Source organism: Vanessa tameamea, chromosome 11 (genome assembly GCF_037043105.1).
Source record: "Vanessa tameamea isolate UH-Manoa-2023 chromosome 11, ilVanTame1 primary haplotype, whole genome shotgun sequence".
NCBI lineage: Eukaryota > Metazoa > Arthropoda > Insecta > Lepidoptera > Nymphalidae > Vanessa > Vanessa tameamea.
In genome coordinates, this window is record NC_087319.1 from 5,285,452 (window position 1) to 5,311,141 (window position 25,690).

General features: G+C 30.6%; 2 protein-coding genes and 1 long non-coding RNA gene across 4 annotated transcripts in view; 2 read left to right on the forward strand and 1 right to left on the reverse strand.

The window, feature by feature from the left end:
• LOC113400929 (myosin-4) overlaps positions 1–16,560 on the reverse strand; it is a 125,411-nt gene extending 108,851 nt beyond the window's left edge. Inside the window, exons 1-3 of one of the 2 annotated variants that reach the window (XM_026640626.2) lie at positions 16,174–16,560; positions 13,561–13,674; positions 10,464–10,541 (exon numbers count right to left, since the gene is read on the reverse strand). In XM_026640626.2, the coding sequence (XP_026496411.2) occupies positions 10,464–10,541; positions 13,561–13,674; positions 16,174–16,560 (579 nt within the window). Of the gene's footprint in view, positions 1–6,163; positions 6,434–10,463; positions 10,542–13,560; positions 13,675–16,173 lie in introns of those variants that run through there. The other variant, XM_026640627.2, reaches the window with a different exon arrangement.
• LOC113400930 (uncharacterized) lies at positions 14,098–16,095 on the forward strand. Its single transcript, XM_026640628.2, has 2 exons — positions 14,098–15,348; positions 15,472–16,095. Exons 1-2 carry the CDS (start codon positions 14,098–14,100, stop codon positions 16,093–16,095), a joined length of 1,875 nt encoding a protein of 624 aa, XP_026496413.2.
• On the forward strand, positions 16,401–24,507 carry LOC135193500 (uncharacterized). Its single transcript, XR_010309276.1, has 2 exons — positions 16,401–16,659; positions 24,376–24,507. It is a non-coding gene; the product is annotated as an uncharacterized LOC135193500 (long non-coding RNA).
• Positions 24,508–25,690: the final 1,183 nt, after the last annotated feature.

Sequence of the window (25,690 nt, forward strand, 5' to 3'; positions counted from 1 at the left end):
TGATTAATAAACTGTACATAATTACGTGTATTATAACAGAACTTTGTCGGTCAAATGATCGATTTTTATAAATATTTCATATAACAATCATACATTGGTATTGATTTGTTTTTTATTAACGAAATAAATCTATATAAATTACTGTATCCTATGTAAAACTATAAAATATGTATATGTTTATATTTTACTTCAGTATAGTAAAATTATTCTATCATATACTTTTATTAATATAGTGAGACACAGGAATTTTAACATTTTCGCGTAGCAATAGGTAGTGAAGCGTTAGTGAAGCGTCAATAGCGGAATATTTACGGGCCGCCAAGCGATGTACTCGTAAAGTCACAGGTTCGATCCTGAACTCTTAGGCTTTTTTCGTCACCAATTCTAGTACAAGCATTAGGCTTAAAGGATGGGTGAATAATAATAATATTAATTCCTTACAATGGTACTTTTCTTTTAGAAAGGGGTCTATCTGGGAACACCACTGTGCTTTCAGTATGGAAAAGACGTAAGACTCATTCCGCTTACACGGTCTAGGTGTACAAGATTTCCTGTCACGGTTCTCTTAATTATGTAACAAAAAGGATTCTTGAATATATATGCTATTATTGACCCCTCTTAAGTAGTGATGATGGTAACAGACCTGATGAATCGACTTTGGTTCCTTAAGAATGGGCACGCGCTCTATTGTGGAGCGCTACGTAACAAGCGTGATAAATTGGCCCTATCTCACATAAGGGAATCTTTTTATTATTGAGTCCTCGGTGTAAATATATGCAATACATAAAACCAAATATAGTTTAAGATTTTAGATATAATTATAGAAATTATTTGTTTTACTTTAAAAGCATGGTCAGATTATGGTCATATATCAATAAAAGTTTACCAAGCCCTCATACCAAAAATGAGATATTCTAATTAACAATTCAGTTTATAATTCTAACATAATTTAACATAATATAATAATTATGAAATAAATATTTAGTTTAATTTGCATTATGCAAATTATAATTATAATTCATAAATCAGCAAAATATTTTTTTATGCAAAATGTTAACAAAGAAGCCTTTGTTCTAGTCGCGTTAATTGATAACTTTCGTCTCGTATCAATTTTTAATTCATACATTTTATATTTAGATACTATTATATAAAATATTAAAATAAGGAGTTCTAAACCATACATTAAATTATTAGACATTTCGAATTGTAAATATTTATAGCTATTGTTTTTCTAAACAATAAACACATCCGAGTTCACGGAAAGTCGTACATCAAAACACGAGACGTCCACAGACAATCACTCGTAAGAACACATTCATAGGCCATTGAATGCAAATACAACACAATAGAATTTAAAAAAAAAAACAATCCAATGTTTCCTTTCGGATTTGCGAATCGCGATTATACCAACGAGGTAATTAGATGAGTGATTGAACGAATGGTAAGCGGATTCGACCTCAATGTCTTACTCCCACGGTAGTTAATCGAGACAGATAAAAAAAAACAAAGACAATGATGACTATTTTTTTTTAAATATTTCCTGACGTAAGAAGTACAGCCTAAAACAATAAAACCTTTTTTGACATTCTACATTTTTCAAACATCATATAATAATGACTATATCGTTACTACAAATCCTAATAAATGATTGTAAATAATATTGATTCTTCATTTGGTATATGAAAAGTCTTTGGATAGAAAGGATATAAATATATTTTATGTTAAATAGGTAATAAGAATACTATTCATAGAAAATATTGACATAAGAAATTAATTTTGTATCCGCTAAATGATTTAATTCCAATAAGACAATATTTGTGACAGCGAAAAAATCAACGCAATTATGATGTTACCGCATTACGATCATAGACAAATATACTTATCAGTGCTGCATTTTCACTTACTTAACGTCAGTTATCTATAGCGCTTATCTTATCGATGTTATCTTAACCTCTCTTATAGATAAAAAAATCTTGTTATGTTCATATTTCATCTCCATTTAACTTTCGAATATTTAAAATGTTCACTCCGTCCAGAAAATGGTTCACATTATCCAAATTATTTAGTATAATTATGTGAAACAACTATATGAATACAGAAGAATAACTCGCTTGTTGTTCGTTAAAACTCTATCACCGATTCGATAGAAATAACTAACGAGAGTAAACGGCAAAAGAAAATCACCTTGAAACTTTTTTCCATCCATAGCAATGAAGCAAAGGTCACAATTATAATTATTATTTACAAAAATATATGGAGATAAATCTTGATATTATTATTTATTGATGTTCACACTGGATGTCTAAATTGAACTGTACTGAAATTAGTTTTGAATAATTTCTTTTGCCAATTTTTCTAGGCAGAACACTCATTTCCAGTTGTCGTCATAAACTCTATGTTAAAATGACTTAAAGCTACTTCAATGAAGTGTATTTAATTGATTAGATAAGGCAATTAATAATTAGTCCTTGACACTGAAAATACATAATCAATATTAATCGCACCTATATAACAACTATCTATATTTATATTAAAGACTGAAATTAATTAATTATTTAAATTAGATTTTTTTAAGTCAAACCGAACGACGACAAAAATGCTATTATGACTTTAAAAATCCGACAATCGCCTTGGAAATTCTGTTATATAATATAGAAACGTTTGAGGTACAATTATTAATAATCTTAAACATTATTTTATCACAAGTATACACTAAATCTATCAACATTTATCAACCGATCATACTCCTTCGTGTCTTCTCCATTACACGTGATATTTACAGAATATTTTATACTATTTATTAGCGCGTGCGCACGTCACAGAAGGCAAAAGCAGTTATTATGCATACCTGAAATTTTATTATTTGAGCGATGTTAGCAGATTAGTGATGTGATTTAAATTTTGATGAACGAAGACGAGATAATATATCATATAGTCTAATGGAGTCACTAAAGTTAAGATATATTATATAATTACCAAATCAAAAAATCGTTTGTAAATAACTTTTATTTATTACATCTAAATAATGAAATATGTTCAGTCCTGTAAAGTGACTACGCAGAAGTAGCCGATCGTAAATGTATTAATACTCGTTATAGAGCACCTCTACTTGTTTTGAGCATGTTCCAGGACACTAGTGCACATACGGTTGTCGTCTAGTCTAATTATGTTCGATTTCCAAACATAATTTTAAAATAAAATGAACAGTTGCTAATAGCGTTAATCGTCAATTTTTTTTTGTGATATAGTTAGGCGGACGAGCAAATGGGCCATCCGATGGTAAGTGGTCACCAACGGGTGGCGCGAGTGGGGACAATGGTGCTGTTAGAAATATTGACCATTCCTTACATCGCCAATGCACCACCAACCCTGGGAACTAAGATATTATGTCCCTTGTACCTGTTACACTGGCTCACTCACCCTTCAAACGGGAACACGACAATACTTAGTAATTATGTTAAACGGTAAAATATCTGATGAGTGGGTGGTACCTACCCAGACGGGCTTGCACAAAAAGCTACCACCAAGTAAATCAAACTAATAATATTATTGAAAACAACGTTTACTTATAATGAAAATGGATTCTTTATCACATCTAGTGACGTCATCATCTTTCCTATGTTAACTTGCCAGAAGGCCTTTCAAGTACAGTTTCCCACAATATTATTTCCCTCACACATGGCTCGTACATTACATCGCATGATTTAACAAAAAAAAATGTAATACGGCCGATTGCCCAAAATTTCGCTTCCCATCATCAATCATCGGTAAATTAATTTAATTGAAAATTTAACCTACATATATTTAATACACCTCACTACTTTCACTATCCATAGGAGTTTACCTATTATTATTGATAATAAAAGTTATTAATGTTTGAAACAAATTAATTGTTTTACACTTAATTGTAGAACTATCGATTTTTTTTTAATCATTCATATTTCGATGAAAGTATTTAAGCTAAAGTAATAAAAACTATTTGGTATTAATAGTCTCATCTTAATTTAGGCTTCGTATATTTATGAACCTTACATACATATATCTACAGAATAAAAATAAATAATAATAAAAAATATGTTTATAAACAAATAATCTATGTGGCAACACTTGTATAGAGAAGATTAATTATATTCAGTAACTCATTGTTAATTGTATTTTTTTAAATTTAATCTATGTCCTGTAAAAGTTTTTTTTTTTATTAATGTAAATATTTATACAAATCAAGTTAATATATAATTTATGTACGGACGTAAGTACGTTGACTCTGACGTTAATTTCACGATAACTAAGAATAATCGTATTACAATAAAGCTTGTAACACATGAAAGCATGATTATTACAAGTGTACAACGCTTCAAAGATGTAGAAAGTTCTTTACGAGCGAACAGATTGAGTGAATGACAGTTATTTATTATGGTAGACACTTATAATATGGTTATTCCATAGTTAAGTGTGCGAATATCGTTGTTATTATTATGGTGTTAAGAATGAAAATCGATTATGGATTTTTTTTTTCTGTTCGATCGTCAAAATTGTACTTATTTAATGAAATAAAGCGAAATGGGTAATGTACAAGTAATAGTGTGAGAATGTAATTAACATCTCTCTTGTTAAGTAATGTTAAAGCATCTAAATAAATGTTACTCTTCGTATAGATAGACGTGATAAATGAGGAAAAAATTGCATACACACGACAGATGATTTTTAGGCGTTATCTTTACAAATCGTCACATGCCATTCAATACAATCACACGATACATTCATCTGAGTATAATATATACTTATTTTAAAAACAATATATATATATTATGTATTTTCAAGGAACGAAACTTATAATCAATCAAAATACAGAAATTTCGCCCACAGACGTAAATTATACTTTACAAAATACTAGAAGAAGAATAATTTGAAATTTATAAAAAAAACGCCGGCATAATATAATTACCGTTATTGTTAATATTATCTGTGAAAAAACATAATCTGTATTTTAGTTTCATCAAGATTAAAACAGGATACAAGCACATTAATGTATATATACATCTTAAGACCAGTGTACGTTGAAGGATCGTGCTAATGGTTCTTGGAAGAGGCTGGAGTTAATGAGGCATTATTTTAAACTCATTTCCTTAAGTTTAATCTAAATACTTATCATTACTTTCACATTTTATCGACATTTAATGTTATGAGCCACTTCCTCCTTAATAAATATACTATATAAAGGTCAACGTTTCGGCAAATCTTCTGTCATTTGCATTATAAAAAAAAATAATGCGAAAACATTAAAATTCATTATTCTAATTTTAATTTAAACTTGAGACATTAACTACAAGCAGATAATACAATTATAATATAAAGTTTTACATTGAAATAAATATATGTATATATAAAAAATAAACATTAAGTATAATTGTCATTTTAAATATAATTTTTAAATTGTCAAAAACAGTTTATAAAATCTGTTCACGTATCCAAAATCCAAATATTAACCGGTTTTTATCCGTTTTGAATAAACTGCCCATTTGAATTCTAGTTACCTGCATTGGATACGAGCGTTTCGAGATATAACAATAAATTAGTTTTAACTTGCATTCAAAATTGGAATTACATTTAATAATATTCAAAATTCGAATCCTCGGTTCGTTTTTAATATTTTTTCGGACACTTAATAATTTTAAGGAAGAATAGAAATGTCAATAACCTTAGCTAAAAATCAAAATAAAAGAATGATCTATTTAATAAGCGGGGTCATTTAATATTTTATAATAGCTCTTATCAGAAACAGAGTAAGTAGATGTTATGTTATGTAAAACTACTTACTTCTTTTTAGGTGTTTAAATTATTAATATATAAATAACAGTCACTCAAAGGAGTTACTGCAGCTTTTATCTCGGTGCATTTACATTGAAAAATTTAATCTTTAGATAAAAGTATAGTTTTAATGCCACTGAGTCCCAAACTTTAAGGTTCGTCTTTTCACCAAAGTTAATATTTAACTAGCAAGTTCGTCGGCGACGATGAGATTCGTTTAAATATTGACCTGCAACTCGTTTGACTGGTGGAGCTTGTAAAGTATGCCAATGGGATCATATCCAAATCGGTGAAACACAAATTCGACTTTCTCTACTAATGAGTGATAAACATAAACAATAAAACAGGTACTTACAGTAATAGAAAGTAAATCCGAAATACAAAGTCGCACAAATAATGAGCGTTTGATCACGACTCAACGGTCACCACACAGCCACAGTCAATAAAACTAATTAAAAACACAGTGAATTAAAAGAAAAAAAAAATTAAACACCAAGTCACAGATTATATATGTTATTTAATTTTTAGTCTTGCACATGAAGCTATTGTATTTGAAAACGATACGCGGGGGCAAAATATCAGTTGGATTTTATAATAGCTTCGCGCGTGCGCTCTCCGCGGTAACCGGGATCGGTCTGTCTGTGTCTGATGACTCGTTGGTAAAGCCGGTGCAATAGAGCGCAACAACACGTATGTGTATGATAATGTACGATTTTTTCCACAACTTATTAATTACATAATTATTTGTTTATATAGGTCAGAATTTGTAATGAATTACATATTAAAATGAATTGTAAATTTTTTCAATTATTACCTATATCAAAGTTGGTCAATAGTGTTCTAACTATATATAAAAGTTTATTTTATCACTTATTATGAACTGCTGTGATGTGTCAATGAAAATGTTAATTATTTCTTAGTATTAGAAATGGTAAGAAACCTTAATCAGTCCCGAATCTAGGAGGACAAACCGATTAAATATCTGCCCCGAGTTTCAGTTTCAGGCTATCGTGTTGTTCTATTGTTTAGTTGAATTTAAATTGCATCACAGTTGAGTTTTGAACACATCACAAAGATTATTTTTTTTAATTTCACTGAATGTATATTTTATGCCCCATATAACATTACTAGTTTAATTATCTGGTAAACTGGAAAATTAAGGACAATGAATAAACAGTTATAATGTAGATTTCACTAAGAAAATAATTTCGATTCATAAATACATATTTTTTACGTTCCTATTATACAAATTAGTAAAATTCTACAGACTCTATTACTTTGGAACTCTATCAACATAATTTTTGACAGTTCTTTACTAAGGACAATACCCATAAAAAAAATGTAAACCAATTTATTCAGAAAGTTTACTGTTGTTTTCTCTGAATTTTTAATAATATAAATCATAAATATGAAATATTTTCATGGAACACAAACAACAAATGTTACGTAAAAATAACCTAAAACTCGTTACAGAGCATAAACGGTCAAGTGACGATAAGAAACGTACACTGTAATTTATTTGTAAATATGAAGAAAACTATTCATAGGGTATGACATTAAAACAAAACGACTACTACTAGAAAAACACTAAACGCACATTCTGAGTCATTCTGTTCAAATCAATTGCCTACCTTCGGTCTGCTAACAATTTCTTGACAGACAAACCCTTTACAAACTTTCTATTGGCCCGACCCGAGATTAGACCTCGAGATCCAAGGCGAAGTAAGCTAGCCACTAGACCAACGAAGCAGCAACCTATGCACGTCCTAATATTAAAAGCTCTCCTGTATAGGATGAATGATTCGGAGATTAATTCATCGGCTGATAATTTTTCTAGTATATATATAGTACATCTATATATCTATATATAGCACATCAAAATGTATTGTATAACGAAAATATTGGTATAATATTAACTGACGTAACTACCTTTAACTGGACTCTTAATATAAAGTTAAAAATAAATATCGAAATAAACCCGAGAAGCAAGATTTGTAAGCACGATCGCTTTTATATTTTATCTTTATAATATGTGTACGAATATTTTAAACACGAAAGTAATGTATGTCTGTCTGTCTGCTACTCTTTCACAGACAAACCACTTAACCAAATTTTATATAATTTTGTATAAAAGCACAAAGCGACCAAACCCAAAAACGCGAGCGAAGACGCGGGCGACAGCTAGTTATAAATATATTAATATTTTTTATTGTTTACATGACATGTTTATGTATAAAACCTTTTTTATAAATAGATATCACTAAAATATAAGTACAAATTTTTATCGTAATTTAAGTATTACAGTTTTTGTTTTCAACAAAATGTTTAATTTTTAATTAGTAACAACATTTATTCAATGCAGTAACATGTAAGCGATAAGTATATTTTCCTTATTTAAAAATAAAAATACCGTTGTACAGCGTACCATATTATTATTATTATTCCTTAGTAATACGTTTGAAATATTTAAAAAGATTGATTATAATTGTTTTAAATAACGTGGAACGAACTGGATTCCCGTCTAATTGCTATCCCGAGGCGATTTCACATGATTTACGAATTCCTCTCGTCCACACTGAATATTATCCTGTCTTATTTCTGAGATCCAAACATCTTAAGTTAGAGATATTTGTAATTATGATCATTTGTTGCATTTTTTAAATATTAATATTCGTGAGAAAACGTATTGTGATCCAAAAAAATCGATCTAAGTGCGTGCCCACTTAACGGACAATTAACTGCTTCCAAAATTCTCTTTACAAGGGACACTTAGAGACAAAATTTATCTACACCTACCAGCAGTTTCTTTGTACAGCAAACAATGAATCAGATTTTGGGTTACATTTCAAATCTACAGGGCTATTCTGTAAGAAATCACTTTATATCTCACTTATGAAATGTTCCCAACCGACTTACGGAACTACGTCATTTTGATACGTAGGTATATCCTTTAAATTTTATAATGTTTATAGTCAATGTCGCATACCACATTATGATACATCACGCTCTTGTTGTGAGATGAGTCTCGAGTTTCTTCTTACAGAATAGGTCTACTAACAAACCAAACCCTGTTTTGTTTTACGTACGACCAAATCTAAATGGTTTCCCGACTTGCTAAGAAACTATACATATCTAAAAACGAAAGTCAACGAAAACGTGCCAAATATTTATTGTAATTAATAACAGACGCACAGTTAGTACAAGCATATACATACATACGTGACACGTTCATACTTTTCCTTATTAAGAGCAATTCTACATCTTTAATTCAAGTCAATGTTTATGTACCATATTGTATTCGTGCTAATCAGCTGTCATTTGTTTTATTTATTACAAGAAAAATGGAAACCATATAACCAATGGAAACTTACACGATTTTTTTGTTATAACCTCTATCTTTTAACTCTTACTTTTTACTTTTTACTCATATCCTATGTTTTAACTTGAATAATAAAAGGTTCAAACCGCCGCTGCACATTGTATGTTTTATTAAAATAAAAAGATATGGTTACACAAGTTTGATTTTTTAATTGTGAATTTCTTAGTTTCACGTGATGAAAAAAAAAGAAAATCGAGAATCACATCTATGCCGTAAAACAGCGTGAACGAGCTGTTTACGCCTTTCGGTATCGGTATTTCTGGGTATTTGAAGTGTCAAAGGGTGCGCCACGAATCTAGTGTGAAAGTCAACGAATCTAAACTCACGCTAAGAAAAGTAGGGCAGTGTTTTTTTTTTAAAAAAAACAAGCAAATGTTCTTATGTTTGAATGCGTACGGTTATAGAAATACAAATATAATATTATATATATGATAAGCTGTGAACGATTTCGATTATAGAGATAAACGTTTTTGAGACTGACATTGCAAGAAACGCTAAAATTTACACCAATCCCTGAATCAAAGAACATGGAGTCTGCTTTATAAGTTAGAATCAATTTGATGAAATTAAATTTATCTTAGTAGACATACGAGGTACCTGCTTCTGAGCTATAAGTCATATTCTCTATATGTACGAGTACATAGGGTACATATATAGTCCTAAGAACAGGCGATCGATTACGCTACAATTACACCTGTCAAAGCCATATGCTAATGGCGCAGGTGTGTTTGATTCTTATGATACAATTATAAAATTGCTGTTTTCTATAATTAAAATTAAAAACAAGAATGTATTCACATACATCATCACAGTTATATAATTGTTTTTAGTCATAAAATAAATATCATTCCTTATTTAAATTCTTTAAATGATAACGGTGCGCCGAAGAATCAACGTCAATAAATTTAAAAAAAAACTTTATGCCATGGTTAAATTTATTATGCCACAGGAAAACCATAATCACTGTAGGGCTTTCTTTGAGATTTACCTGGATCTTGTAATATGGGAAGCCATGTTTATGAGCTGAGTTACATGGTGTTCAGTTTCATAAATAACTTATATCGTTACTAAAATAAGTAGGTACTTATAACGAGTTTTATTTTATTTACTAGAATATTTATACAAGAATTGTTACTTAATACTATAAAAAGTAAAATAAGTAAGCCCGTTTGGAATACGCTTCTCACACGCGTTTTTTATCACATATATAATTGTATGAAAACGAATAATTCAAAACATTCAAAGAAAACATCATATTTTTTTTAATAAGACGAACCTGTTCATTCGACGCCGCCCGCGCCGCCTCCCTCTTCAGCTGTATTATCACTCGCTCTTTCGATTTGATTTCCTCCAGCTAAAAACAAAATATATTACATCATATATTTTATAAAATTATTCGGATATTTAAAAATAACCATAAATAATTAATTATATGAAGGAGGACCTAATAATAAGTTTTGACTGAATTGATGCATTTATACTTCATCGTTTAGATCTTAAACATTGTAAAAAAAAAGTTTAAATATTATCTTTGTAATAAATTTCTAGCTTCATCCACGGTAAATAAATAATATACTTATGCGTTTTCAGTACGACGGGTTTCTCCTGCCTCAAACACCTTTATGATGATATTTATTTACTTTGATCTCATAAAAATAATGGCATTATAATATTGGATATTCTTGTATTCGTTCAATGCTAATTTTAACAACATTTAATAAGACTGCTACTTAGTGCGTCTCACGAGACGAATTTCTATTCTAAATATCAAACCAAATAAATAAGTATATTTAATTATTATAATAATTTTTATTATATAATAAATAGTATATATATGTATTATTATCAAAATCGTCATATTACAATTCCCCCAGTGAGATTATGATTGCACGAAATTTCGTCACTAATTATAATACCACGGTTTTAATATAATTAAATGTAATTATCGACTCTACCCTACTTGCGTGAGGCGAATAGAGCTGTAACGATTTGATTAACGACGATCACATGATCGCCGCCAGTGGAAAAGTAAAAAAAACTGAAAAAATAAACAAGCTTTAAGCTTTAAAATCTTTATGTTATATTTTGTTTCCTCAGCTCACCTTCTTTAATTTTTTGGATAATTCAAAAATAAACATAAATTAAATGTTTATAAATAAAAATAAAATAATTATTGTGTAATTCTTTTCAATGAAACCTCATTAAGCATCCCTGTTTAAAAATATAATATAACAATTAGGAGTTTAAAGGCGGATGAATGTTTGTGAGGAGGTTGACTTTGACATTATTGACACGGGAATTTGTGTCAAGGCTTTTATTTTATTTTGAATAAAATTAAAAAATGATTGACTGACAGATTTATTATTCACAGCGTAAAACGATGAATCCTAACAGGATGAAATTTTCCTGAAAAAATCCTTATGGAACTTAAGTAGGCAATAAAAGAGGTTTTTTCAAAATTCACCTCTTAAGGAGGCTAAATAGACAATAAGAGAATGCCCAATTACAACAGGCGATGACAAACGTTTTGACGTTCGCCTTTTTTCAATGTTTGAAATATGAAAATGGGTATTCAGACTCCTCAGTTTTGTAAGTATAAGACAGCTATAACATAGGTTCTAAAATACATCACCCATAAATATTAAATGAAATATTGTAGAAGTGTTCCGCTTTTCTCAATGTTTGATATATGCACAACGGAGTTTAGTATAAGGTAATTTAGCAGTTGTATTACTAGCCTTTTGCGGGCCCCGATACAAAAAAAACGGGTGGCCCCCCTTTGCCTATTATGAAAACAAACGTGGACTGTGGACTCTGGTGTTACACCTCGGCTACATAGTATGGACAGCGCGGGCCCGAAACCTCATTAAAATCACTGTAGATTTTCGATAAACAGAACAACTAAAATCTAAATCTCGAGACATTTTACTCTCACGGAAGAACGAAGAGCGGGTTGAGTAAAATTTAGTAAAAAATGTGAGCTTAGAGTATCATTCTTCATTATATTAACAAAGGTGCGGTACAATTCCTCGGGGTCCACGTAAAAAATTATGCAGCTTCAAATGCATGGGCCGAAATTTACAATACTAGAGAGTTATGCTATACTTGGATTTTTTTAAGCTTTTATGAGGGCCTCCGCTAAAAAATATTTTGAAATAAAAGTATCATCTTGGCCCGATGGGGCCCCCTTGGATCAATGGGAGCCATGCGACCGCATTGGCTGCATTGACATAGCCACGCCACTGATAATTAGTATAATGTGTTTAAAGTTAGCCTATTAAGAAGAATCATCTGTTTAATTTAGGATGAAAGTTATATAGAATCTTTCCATTTTTGTTGTTAGCAATTATTTTATTTTGGGTGGACCTGACGATAAAATATTGTAAAAGTCCTTTATATTATAAAATATTATAGACATTGACCCTACAAGAAATATTAATCATTTCTACTATTATACTACCCAGGCGAGCTTGCACAAAGTACTACCCCCAGCAAAAGTGAAATATAGAAAGCAGTGTTTAGGTTTCTACTTTTGAGTAAAATATATAAGATATGGTATTCTAAAACTTCATATAAATATATCTGATAAAATAATAATATAAAACTAATTTAGACACGTCCAATCGAACCCTAATTAAGATAAAACACATCTTTAAGTTGTCTATTCTTAAAGCAATGTTACTTTAGTGTGTGAAGTTGCTAACATTTTTATTGCAGGCGCTGTACATTCTTTATATTTATATGTTGTTTATTAGTTATTGTATTTCGTTGGGCATTTTTGACAGCAAATTCGTGATCTAAATATAAATACGTACACATCGGTTATTGGAGTAATCTGTTTAACATTAATTTGGAAGGGGAATGGAGCTTGTATTATTCGTATTTAGACGAAAGACCAAACGGCAATCGCTCTCAGTCATTAGTTTGCTAGTTTGTTACTAATAAACAAATGCCTACGCTTAGAAATCCGGATATGATAGAATGAAGGTTTTTAAACCATATTTTTATTGGATGTCATTGAATAAAGACCAGGTACATCAATTATATTTCATAAATAATTTATGTCAAATATTATTTAACTATTTTTAATATACTATTAGAAGTTTTTGAAATGTTTAATATATATTCCACAAAAAAACGAATGGATTTAATAACAAATACTAGTAATATATTAGTTTAAAAATGTTTAACGGTGTCATTTGATGTATTTAACATATTTTTGTTAAATCTATTCTACATACTTTTCTACATATATAAAAATGCAGACATTACACACTCTCTTTGACAAAGATTTAATTTATAACTTGGTCTCGCTTTTCGAGATGATAAATAGATTTTTTTTTGTAAAATTATAATTATAAATATGAACTAACCAATTTATGACATTGTGCACGCGTATCTCTCCGCGCAGCTTGTTCGAGCGCATTGTGCTTCACAACCTGAGCGCGCAACTCAGCCGCGCGGGCGCACTCCGCCGCCTGCGCAACCTGCAACAAGAACCATCACATTAAAATACATTTTAAATATAAGTATATACTATTACAATAAATAATTAATAAAACTCTAATCATTCATTAGTACTGCTCGTTATTAATAATAATATGCGATTATTATAACTATATACATATAATTCAAAACGGGCACTAAGAAAAAAAATTTATAAATGCAGCTACGACATTTTTTATGGGTAATATAAACATTGCAATCCAATCAAACATTAATTGACAAGACCGCATTAGAAAATGTTGTTATGAACGCAATTAAACGATGCTAATATTTTCTTTGCACTGTAATTGACGGCTTTTAAACACACCCGATGATATGCTACTAATGATCCGTCACGGCTTATGAGGCTCCCTATACCTACATCACCTTTAAGCTCGGCAGTCTATCACCACACGCGAATCAATATGCTTCGTATCATATTTGCCTTGAGTCTTGCGAATTTTTGCTTATGTCTTGATCAATCTGCTGTGCTTTACAATGAAGTATTCGCCTATCATAACGAAACGTATTTTAAAGCTGAGTTTGCGTATCAAGTTGTTCAGAAAATATTTAACGCATTTAACCAATGGTTTTTCACTATTACTTTTTGTGATTTCACTTACTTCGAAAATAGAATACTAAAATACACTGAAAATTATGGCTACGGTTATCCCGTCATGCTTTTGAATGGTTGCCAGAATCTTAATACTACCAAAGTGAAACCGAGACTAAATAGGCATGGCCAAACTGCTTATCTAGTCACTTCAGATGATTTAACTATTGATGACAGTGAATACGCGATAGAGGCTCTAACAAGAACTGGAGTTTTTAAACCAAGATCTGCTGTGATATTCGTTATAAATGTACCCGTCCAAGTCGATAGCTATTTCTATTATTCGATGATGAATCATTTTCAATTATTATGGAGTAGGAGCATAACGAATTCTATTGTAGTTTTATGGTCAGATCGTCTGAGAATGTATTCATACAATCCTTTTTACAAAGAGATAAGGGAAATTACAGATATTAAGGATATCAGTAGATACCTTTCTCGATTATATAATGATCTCTACGGATATAAACTAAGATTAAGTGTTTTTAGAAAAATCTATACTTCAGATGATACGGGACCAATATACTGCAATTCAGTACTCGCTAAAACAATCATGAAACAACTAAATGCGACGTGCATACCTCTCCCTCCAAGAGATGAAAACACAGTGGGAGACTTATTAGAAAATGGTACTGCAACTGGAGTCACAGCTGACCTGCTAGACGGATACACTGATTTAGAATTAAACTCTCGAATTTTAAAGAATTCTTACTATGGTTACATCGATACGACATATCCATTGATTCAAGACGAACTATGTTTCCTGGTGAAAAAATCTATGAAACAATCCACGTTTATGACAACATTAAAACTTATATCAGTCGACATGTTGATGCTCTTCATATTTACTGTTATCATTTTTATTGTAATAACCGTAATTACCCGTAGGGTCGAGACCAATATTTGCATAATAGTCGATAAGAGATCTACTTCTGAGACAATTTTGGACTTAGTTAAGTGTTTCATAAGACAGACAGTTGACATGAAATTTTCTGGTCCGATTTTTAGGATGTTGGTCTTGTTAATTATGATATACTCTTTGGTCGTAGATTGCGCTATTGATGTAAGTTACTTAAATTATTTCAATACATGTCCGCTCTAACCTGACATGTATAATGTATAAACTAAACGTAGTACATTTTTAGATTTCAACAGTAAGTTATCTGGTATTTTTTTTTAATTTCAGGGTATTATCACTTCAGCTATAACATATCCAAGATTTAAACCAGACATAAACAGTATACCTGAAATATTCCAGACAAATTTAACCATTGGCGTACATACCCGACATTTAAAATTATTCAAGAGAAGCTTAAGCGATGAATATTCCGAAGAACTTTTGAAAAAAATCGAAGTAATGAATGATAAGAAAATAAAAAAGATTATTGAAAATAGAGAATTTAAATATGCGATGTTATTAAGAAAATCAGATGCAGAATACATTAGTCGGAAACCTTCGAATGTCGTCGATGGAAGACCGCTTTATCATACAATGTTAGACTGTCCAGTGCCCTGTTCAATTGTTTTCGGCTTACGCTACGGAAGTCCATATTTACAAAGGCTTAATTATATATTCAACCATTTAAATCAAGGAGGAATATTACAATATTGGATGAAATCAGATGAGTATACTCTCTTTCAAACTCGCAATAAGATACTTTTGGCTGACGACAGCAAAGATAAAAAACCCTTAAATACGAATAATCTAAAGGAGGTTTTCATAGTTTGGTCAATAGGGATTTTAATAAGCACGTTTATTTTTCTTGCTGAAACTTTAGTGTACCACATTAATAAAATACCACACTTGTAATATGAATAAATCACCAGTCATTGCAGTATATAGTATACTAAATTATATCCGAAATAAAATAGCTTCTGGTTTACATACCTTGAGTTTTTCTTGAAGACCCTTATTCGCAGCTTTTAAAAACTGAATCTCTGTTGAAAGCCTTTTCAATTCCACCACTTTATAACTAGCTGGTGGTTCTTCATCTTTTTCTGGTTTCGTTATTGCACGTAACTGTTTTTCAAGGAGATCTTCCTTCTTTTTGAAATCAGTCTTAATATTTCTGATTGTGCTTTCTTGTCGGGCTTTAAGTGCTCTAACTTCGCTCCGCTCGATGTCGAGCGACTTCTTCAAGGTTGCATTTTCAAGCCTCAATCGCTCGACGAGGCCTTTCAATTTATTAAGGAAAGCTTCATCGACCGTGCGCTTGTGTTCTTCCATGGCTGCGGCAGATATTTGGCTGGAGGTCGAAGTGTCGGTAGACGCCATAATGACGTCACCGGCTCGTATAGTTCGGGATATCTCGATCGTCCGCGGTCTCACCCAGTCACGGCTCGCGTTATCGTTTGACACTGCTTCGTTTTAATCGTGAAATGGATTCTGAAAACGAATAAAAAAAATGCCTTAAAATTAATTGCCAAACATTTTTTTGATACCTTAATTTTGATCTTTCACTTTGTACGCACTATTTATATAGCTAACGTTATTTATATAGCTAATAGAGCTATATAAATAACGCACCCTATTGCGTCAAAATATTCCGCACCCCACAATTACGTGTAGCAGTAAGGTCCCTAATGGATATTCGTGGCGTGTAGTTAAGACGCAAAATATAATTTTAGGTATATGCTGCAAACTCTACTACAATAAGAGTAAAAGAATAATAACATTTATCATTAAATTTCATGCCGATTGTTATTTGTTTCGTTCTTACGCAATTACTTCTTAGTACTTATTTGATTTTCTCTTAAACATTTCAATCGCTCTAGATTATACGATCAAAGTTAGACGAACAAATTAGTCTCACTTTCATAAGCAGAGAGGGGCAAAGGACGCTCGCAATTGTGCCAATTAAAGCGGAATTGAACCCGACCTGAATCATGCCGCATGCCGATACAATGGCGACTTGCATCCAGTCTACCGTAGCGAAGCTTAATATATCATCTACAGAATAACTTGTTTCATCTTAATATTTATTTATTTATTGTTAATTTATTATAAACTTAATATATTTTGTTATTATATAAGTAATGACTGTAAGTTTTCTCTGTTAAACGCAGTATCTTTACGAACGTAGGAACAGAACATTTAGATAATTATTCCAAAATATTATTTAAATACACTCAAGCCGATAGCCGTAACGATTTTTTCTTGTCGATTGCTAATAAAAAACCAACTTATTTTAAAAGTGTAATCAGACATAACATACAATGGGTTTTTGTAATATAAATATGTAACTTTAATAAATCAACTTTATGCAGATATTATAAAAATACTTTAAAGCAACATAAAATACCTTTTATTAATTCAAATAATGATTGCAGCGATACAGGAGTGTTATCATATTCCCAATATATCTCTGACGCTATTCTGAATCATATAAGCATATGCGTTTCAGGAAACATCAAAATTATTATTTATAAATAAATATAGCTGGCATCATCATCAAGATTTTATACAAGACTAGCTACCCTACCCGGCTTCACACGGGTAGAATAAGGATTTTTATATATTTTTTAAGAGTCTTTTTAATTGAAGAATAAACAACACAAGAAAAATAATTGTTTTTTCCGGCTAGGAAAGTTGAAATTTCCGCTTTAATGCATGTATTGTACATATAAACCATCATTGAATCACTCGGCTTATTGGTGATAACCGCTTTGAAATCCGTTACGTAGTTTAAAGTATCTAAGCGTACATACGGCGGGAAGCGACTCTATACTATGTAGATACACGAAATTACATTTATTTTTTATTAAATGCATAAATGTATAAGATTTAGCCAATACCAATCTATGTAATTCCAAATACGGCGTAGATACCAATCAATGCCGTATTTGGAAGTGGGCTTCCAAATAATATGAAACTACTGTTAATAAATTCGGAATTCAGTCCATTACGGATTGTTAGTTACTCCTACAATAGTACCAATCTTTACATTTACGATGCGCAACTACAATATATACTTGGTGGCAGGGCTATGTGTAGGCCCGTCTGCCCACCCTGCCCCACACATAATATATTCTACCGCTAAGCAGCAATAGTTATTGTTTTTTTCCGGTTTGAAGTATGAGGCAGTGTAACTACAGGCAAAAGGTCTACCAATATTATAACTAAAATGTCATTTTTAGTTTTGAAGGTTGGTGGCGCATTGGTGATGATCGCATGAAAGGAATGGTTAACATTTCTTACGGCAGCAATGTCTATGGGCGGCGATGATCACTTACCATCAGGGGTACTATTTTACAGTTACAGTCCTGTATATATTGTGTAATATTATTATTATCTTGGTCCTGAGTCCTGAGTCCTGAGTCCTGATAAACGCACAACTAAAACTATTGAGTCTACACACTGAAATTTTGAACATAGGTTTATTGTAACAAAGTTACCATCCGCTACGAAAAAGTTTTTGGAAATTCAAACTTTAAGCGGAGAAAATGTTATGAGTAACACACTAAATTTTACCCGTAAGTCGGGACGCACTGCTAGTTATTTATAATCCAAATTCAACGCAGCACTGTAGCAGTTAGTTATTCATAATAAGGATAACATAATTAAAAGTAATTAATTGCGGTATTTTCAATACTTGCTTTAGTAAACTAACCTAAAATTATATTGTATAGCAAACCAATTACAATACAGTCTTAAATTCCATAATTTGATAACGTATTCACGACATAAAGAGTTGTTTATACATCTACCGATGACTTGCCAGTGGACAAGGGGATATCATGTGATGGTCATATTTCATTGCCCTCAAAAAATTAATTAAAAAAAACATACATACACTTAGAGTTTATATGTATAAAGTTAGTGATTTAAATTCACTACTTGTTTGATTATGAGAGCTTGCATAATGTGTTTTAAAGAAAGTAAGGAAAGGTTTGGTTAGAATATACAAAAAAATAAACTAAATTTAGTTATATAAATTATCATGAATCACATCAAATACCAACGTGTTGTTTTCAAAAACTTTCCTATCATTGATAAAAACAAAACTTACTACGAAATATCTCTATATATATTTTTTTTACTGAATTAAATGAATTTATTTGCTATATTAAATTATATGTATGTAAAATTCTATGCACTAAAATCTCGGGTTATATACGAGTATATACTAGATCATTTATTAATTATTTTAGTCGAATAGGTAGTATTTATGCATGCTTAAAAACTATGTAATAGGTACAAGTAACATATCTTTAACTAATGATATTGAACATGTTAAAATAAGTCTTTAACACATTGCGTGCCCATGGTGTACACAGCTCCAGGCAACCGATGACAAACAAACGTAAACACAGAAAATTATTTCGGTCAATGAACCTACTTTATTTAAGTTTCGAAGGGTCAATACACTATTGCTTCAATATTTAGAAAAGATGCTTTTTCAAGATTGCACTCTATATAATTAAAAGTACTTTTAGATTTTATAGTGTAACTACCTACTGGGTAAAATTATAAATATTGTGTTCTGGATCTGTAGAAAACAATGTAGCGTTTTCATGACTACTGGAAGTGAGTATAAATATGTTTTCAAGATAATAATTTTCCTTCTTCTAGTAAACTTATTCAATTCTTTCCATTTTGCATTCAACTACTGTTTAATATCAAACAGTAGTTGAATGCAGCGATTCCTTTATCCAAGAATTTTCATGGCCATGTTCAGAGATCTTAGCCCAGCAGTGGGAAATTTACTGCTGATAATGTAAAAAAAAAAGGAAATGTAATTTTTACTTTCAAATCATCTCTTACTCGATGAGGAATATCTTATATTACTTCATCAGCATCTTTTGGATGAAAATTTGCCACACCATCAACTCGTTTAGTGAAATGGTTGATAAGCTCCAAACCTTTTTTCTAAAGGACAGAAGGCCTTAACCCAGCGAGGAAATTTACAGGTTGTTATTTTTATGTGGACAGATGCGATTACTTATCATGAGTCAAACCACGGTTGACCATTTCCTTCGTGCTCCTAAAATATTCTCGATTGTTCTCATTATATTTTTGAATTATTTTATCATAAAAGCTGATATTGATAAAAATGCTGTTTTTTTAATTAACACAAATAAGAGATTTTTTAAACAACTTCTAAAAAGAAGGAGGTCATTAATTCCGTTGTTTGTTTTTTTTGTATGTTTGTTAACTCAAAATTCCATAATCTATGAATCCGATTTGTGTTTTTTTTGTTTGGGAATGTATACTTTTCCCTTGGTCATATTTAACTTTGAAGAAAGAAATTGACTTCGGTTATTTTTTATTTTTTGTTAAAATTTATATATATGTCTATTAAAGATAAATGTACAAGCGAATTTAATTTCATAAACATATATAGGCCCATGTATAAATGACGATGTAGTAATCACTCATCTCCTAACATTTTAAACCAAAGCTCAACTCTACTTCGATCTAATTAAAAACATGACTTTATTTAAGATAAACAAAGCCATCGGGTATCCTAATGAAATACGTCAAATCTAAAATACTTGACCTTCGTATTGGTCTCATTTCCACTGAACATTACTTGGCATAGCGCCAAACCGCCTTGAAGCGATCAACTTTCAAGAAAACAAAATTTTCTCACAATCTTTGAGTAAAAAAATATTTTTTAATAGTTTTTTTAATAGTTTAATTTGTGAAAGAACTGCCTAGAAGTGAATTTATTTAATTTTTATTGATAAAATGTGAATTTCGATATGTATTTTTTGATATTAATGAAAAGGAAGTCTTTACACTGATTTTGATTGAATCGGTCATAAATAGTTTCTTTGTTTAGTATAAATATACATGACGTTTTTAGATTATAAAAACGAAAAATGAAATAAGTACGATCTGTATTCTAACATACCTATTTATTCTGTTTGACTCACTGCATACTTAATTCATACCTTGCATGTTTGTAGTACATTAAATGGTCTCTAAAAATTTATTCTATAATGAAATGTGTTCATGTATACGTCAAAACAATGAAAAAAATAACATAAGAAAACTTATTAACTGGATACTGCCGGTCAGCTCCTACGAGTCTATAAAATGAAAAGGTAAGCTTAAAACCTACCTAATCTTAGGATAAGAATCTGATAGACAAACAAAAGTGATATTTATTACGAATTATCTACTGCGCCTTTAAAAGTTATTATATTATATATACCTATTGTTTGTTTTATTGATCAATTTACTTCGTGATTGTACGTGACTTTCGAAAAATATTTTATGCGTGAACTGTATATGCTGTTGTGATCTAAAAAAGTTGTCAGTATAATAATACTACGTAATTATTTGGTGGTAGGACTTTGGGCAAATCCATCTGGGTAGGTACCACTATATCTATATATTTTATTAATAGCATTTAGTACTGTTGAGTTAGTAAGTAATTTTTAAAGGTGAATGAGCCAGTGTAACTACAGCACAAGAGTCATACCATTTCAGTTCCCAAAGTCAGTGGCGCGTTGACGATGTAAAGAAACGTTCAAATTTCTTACAGCGCCAATGTCTGTGGATAATAGTAATCACTTAAGATCAGATGGCCCGTCCCTGTCTTTAATTTATATTAAACATATAAGTTAAAAAAAGAAATTGAGGTTTTCTTTCAATTAATTTTCTTCACGTTCATTCATTCATTCTCTCTTACGTGCACTCAATCTCTTGTCAGTTTGTTGTCCATTCAGATAGTAAATATCTTTGATTGATGGGACAATTCTCTACAATTGTGTCAGCCGGCCTGTCTGCCGAGTGGGAGTGGTGTGGGGAGTAGGTGTTACCAACACCCGCTTACTAATTATTCTAACCCCAAATAGTAGTACTTTGTATTGGTATGCACGCACGAGGGACATCATCATCTTAGATTATATTTTTAATTGGTGGCGCATTTGTGTTGTAACCAGTGGTTTATTCTTAGTAGTTTATACAATGTGTTTTCCTAAAGTAATTTATAATCTGCTATATACAAAGCTATTAAATTAATATTCAGATTGTATATTTATATCAATTGGTTTAAATTGAATACTTTAAATCTCATTTGTCAAAAGTACCATTTAGACACTTAAGCGTTTATTCCTGTCCGCTGGCGATGAGTTCTTTTACTAATTTAGTGAATTATCTTAATCAGATTAACACGCACTGTGTAATTTAACGCGATATATAAGTTCAAATTCAATGAAATTTCAGGAAATTCAGTGGTACTTGATACAATTTAACCCCGCGGTCTTAGTTTACAATCTAGTTGTTATACCTATATCAATTGAGGCGTTTCAGTTTATTTAATATAACGTAATGTTCATTCTGAACACATTTCCCAATTCAAACAGCTACGTTCGCGTACTTCTTTTCATGTCGTTTTGAACATTCACATTGTCTGCACACAACACACAAAGAAATATTTTATATAAATAATTTTCAAACTCCGAGGCTCCGGGCATTAAAATCCCAAAAATTAAGATGTCAGTAACTAATATGTGACTTAAATATTGTGAATAAGAAAAATCATCAAATAAATTACACATAAGTAACAATTTTCTTAATTCTTATGTAAACAAAACTCATTTATTGTTACTAATAAGTATATAATTATGACATCTGTCATGTTTTCTTTTGCAAAAAAAGGTCTATAAAGATCTGTATACCTACTATACTAAAAAGCCCAACAATGCGTCAGTCTGGTCTTTGGACTGAATGTTATAAGTTATTACAAAGTCCGTCACGCAAACTTATTCCCCCTAATCCAGTTGCCTCTTTTAAATGGAAACAATGGGCTTATAAATCTTTCGTTTTATTGACTTTAAAATACACTAGATTTTATAATAAAAAAAATGTTGTCTTTCCTTTTTTCTGTCTGAATATTATTTATCCTTACTAGTGGTAAGAATCAGGGCCAGTATGAAATTGTCGTTCACTGTTTCATCATTAAATTGTAGAGCTTTGCATTTCTGAGAAACGTACGGTAGTAAAAGAGGGCAAAGCAGCGGACAGAAAAGTTGATAGATTTTTAGCAGTTTAGCATGAACCATCAGTTGGTATAAGTCTTTTTACTATAGATTACATGATTGTAATCACACGTCATGAGTTTGATGATTCCTCGATAATAATTATAAATTTCCTAGACTAAAAATCTGTATTTTATTTTATCATCGCTTGGCAGTGTGATTCCGGGAAAATATAATAGAACCATCTCAACTCAAACTATATCTATGGAGCCGACTAAGAGCTCCTTTGTTAAATGCAATCTCAACCACGTGTGTTGTATAGAAGCGTGAAAGTAACCCATCAGGAAGAATATTTCTAAAAAGCATTGTTGTTATATATGGAATATTGTTTCCAGTTTACCATAATATGTTCTATTTTCTGCGTTTATTTTAAAATTCGCTATGTCAACTCTAAATAAATAGGGTAACGGCACTTGGATGAATTCATTATGTGCTTGTGTGTTGTTCGTTTTTCGATATAGGTAAAGATCTAATTTTCTTCGTATAAACTAATAGATTACATATTTTAAAATTAAAAACGTAACGTAATAAAAACATTTAAAAAATAAATACGAATGCAACTAAGTAACTTATTTAGTCTAAAAGTAAACTGCCGTAGTTTTTTGATGTAATCTAATTTCAAATTCTTCTTTTTAGCGTTTGTACAACGCCAGTTGTAAAAACAAAGATTAGTTTCGTATAGTTGGCAACATTGACGTGATTAACAGCTGAAATAAATCTTGAAATTTTCATCTCTGCGCACCGTAAATAAAACATGCTATGAGCGTTCTTTACATCATCTGTATTTTTATCGTGATTAAATTATGCCCGTGAAAGCAACACTCCGTATCATTTTCTCATAAATTACCTTTGTATACATTTAAGTTAATTACTATTGTATTAAAAATTAAATTACTCACTTTGAACAATCAAATAATTAAAAAATTAAAGACCACTTATTTTTTATCAGATTATTAAATAACATACAATACCCTAAATCGATATAATTTAAGATTAAACTGCTTTCTATTAGAATGTGTTGTAATTCAGCACAAAAGCCCATAAAATAATTAATATATTTTATATTGCATTTGTTTTATTAATAATAATATATTGATAGTAAAAATAAAAACCTTTTAAAAAAAAGTCCTCGATAAATCCTCTAAATAATAACACAAGTTCACCAAAGCATCCAAAACGTACAATTTGAATATCGAATTCAAACCGTAGAACGCGTTTTGCCTTTTCCCAAGGTTTGTAAGGTTAGAGGTTTGTAAACAAATCACACGCGTTCTTTAAAACTATATGTAATAAATAAATAGATAAATAAAAAAAGCAATTTGGCGGGAAACAGGCGGACCGCGCGGAGTGGACGACGAGACTGAGTTTCAGTGGGCGGATCACCGCCCAGTCGCCAACTAAATATACACACGCGTCATTTAGTAATGAAATATTTGATGTGGCCTATTTTTTACAATAATCCACATTTTTTTAACTCTAATATTCAATTTTTTTTCAATGATATTCAAATTCCCAAATCATTTTTAACACAATATATTTTAAAAAAAGGATGAACGATATAAAACTCTTGGATAAGCAATATAGGAAATAAATATGATACAGATTTTTTCGTGGAGATTTTTAACTTTTAACAATTGTCAAGTTATAACAATAACAGAGAGAAAAATAGTAAAGAGAAAAATATTTTTCCATTAAAATATTAAGAGATAACAAACAAACAATAAATGAACACTTATCTACGGTTTTATGTAATAGTATCAAATAAAAAGCAAAAACTAAAACGCATGTGCATAGTAAAAAATTGTTGGCGTGTCGTCTATGCACACGATAATCTTCATTTAAACAGCTAACAGCTAGACGATGAGCGAATCCCAAAGCTATTGACCTAAAAATAACACGCACGGACGCTTGAAAGTATTGTTCACTATAAAATAAATATGAATATTGTTCGCGCCTCAGGATTTATACTATATATAGGCGCATTGTACATTACTTGTAATAAAATTGATAAAACGACATGACAATGTGTCGTGTACTTTCAATATTTAAAATAGCAACTAAACAAAAAAAACGGGCTCTTTAAGATTTTAAAGATTAGATAGTGTACTAATATCTGTCTTGGTTTGGAGTCTATGTAAATTTTGGTTGTGATATTATTTCATTTAAATAAAATGCGAGTGTTTTATATGTCAAAAAAGTTAAGCAAGTTTATCGATACCGTAAAAATAACTACATCTTCCTGCTTAATGTATCCAAAAGAAAATCTAAACAAACATGGCACGAGTTTACTAATAGATAAACATTTGTATTCAACACTATTTTCCATGGAAATCTCAATTCTATATAGTAAGTAATAGATTCGATTTTAATTTATTAAATAATTTAACTATTTCAGAAACTCCATGAAAAACCCG

Excerpts from the sequence above, each read along its gene's own strand:
- LOC113400930 (XM_026640628.2), top strand. The coding sequence starts at position 14,098 with ATGCTTCGTATCATATTTGCCTTGAGTCTTGCGAATTTTTGCTTATGT. Across the intron at positions 15,349-15,471 it reads TCGTAGATTGCGCTATTGAT|GGTATTATCACTTCAGCTAT; the intron begins GTAAGTTACTTA and ends TTTTAATTTCAG.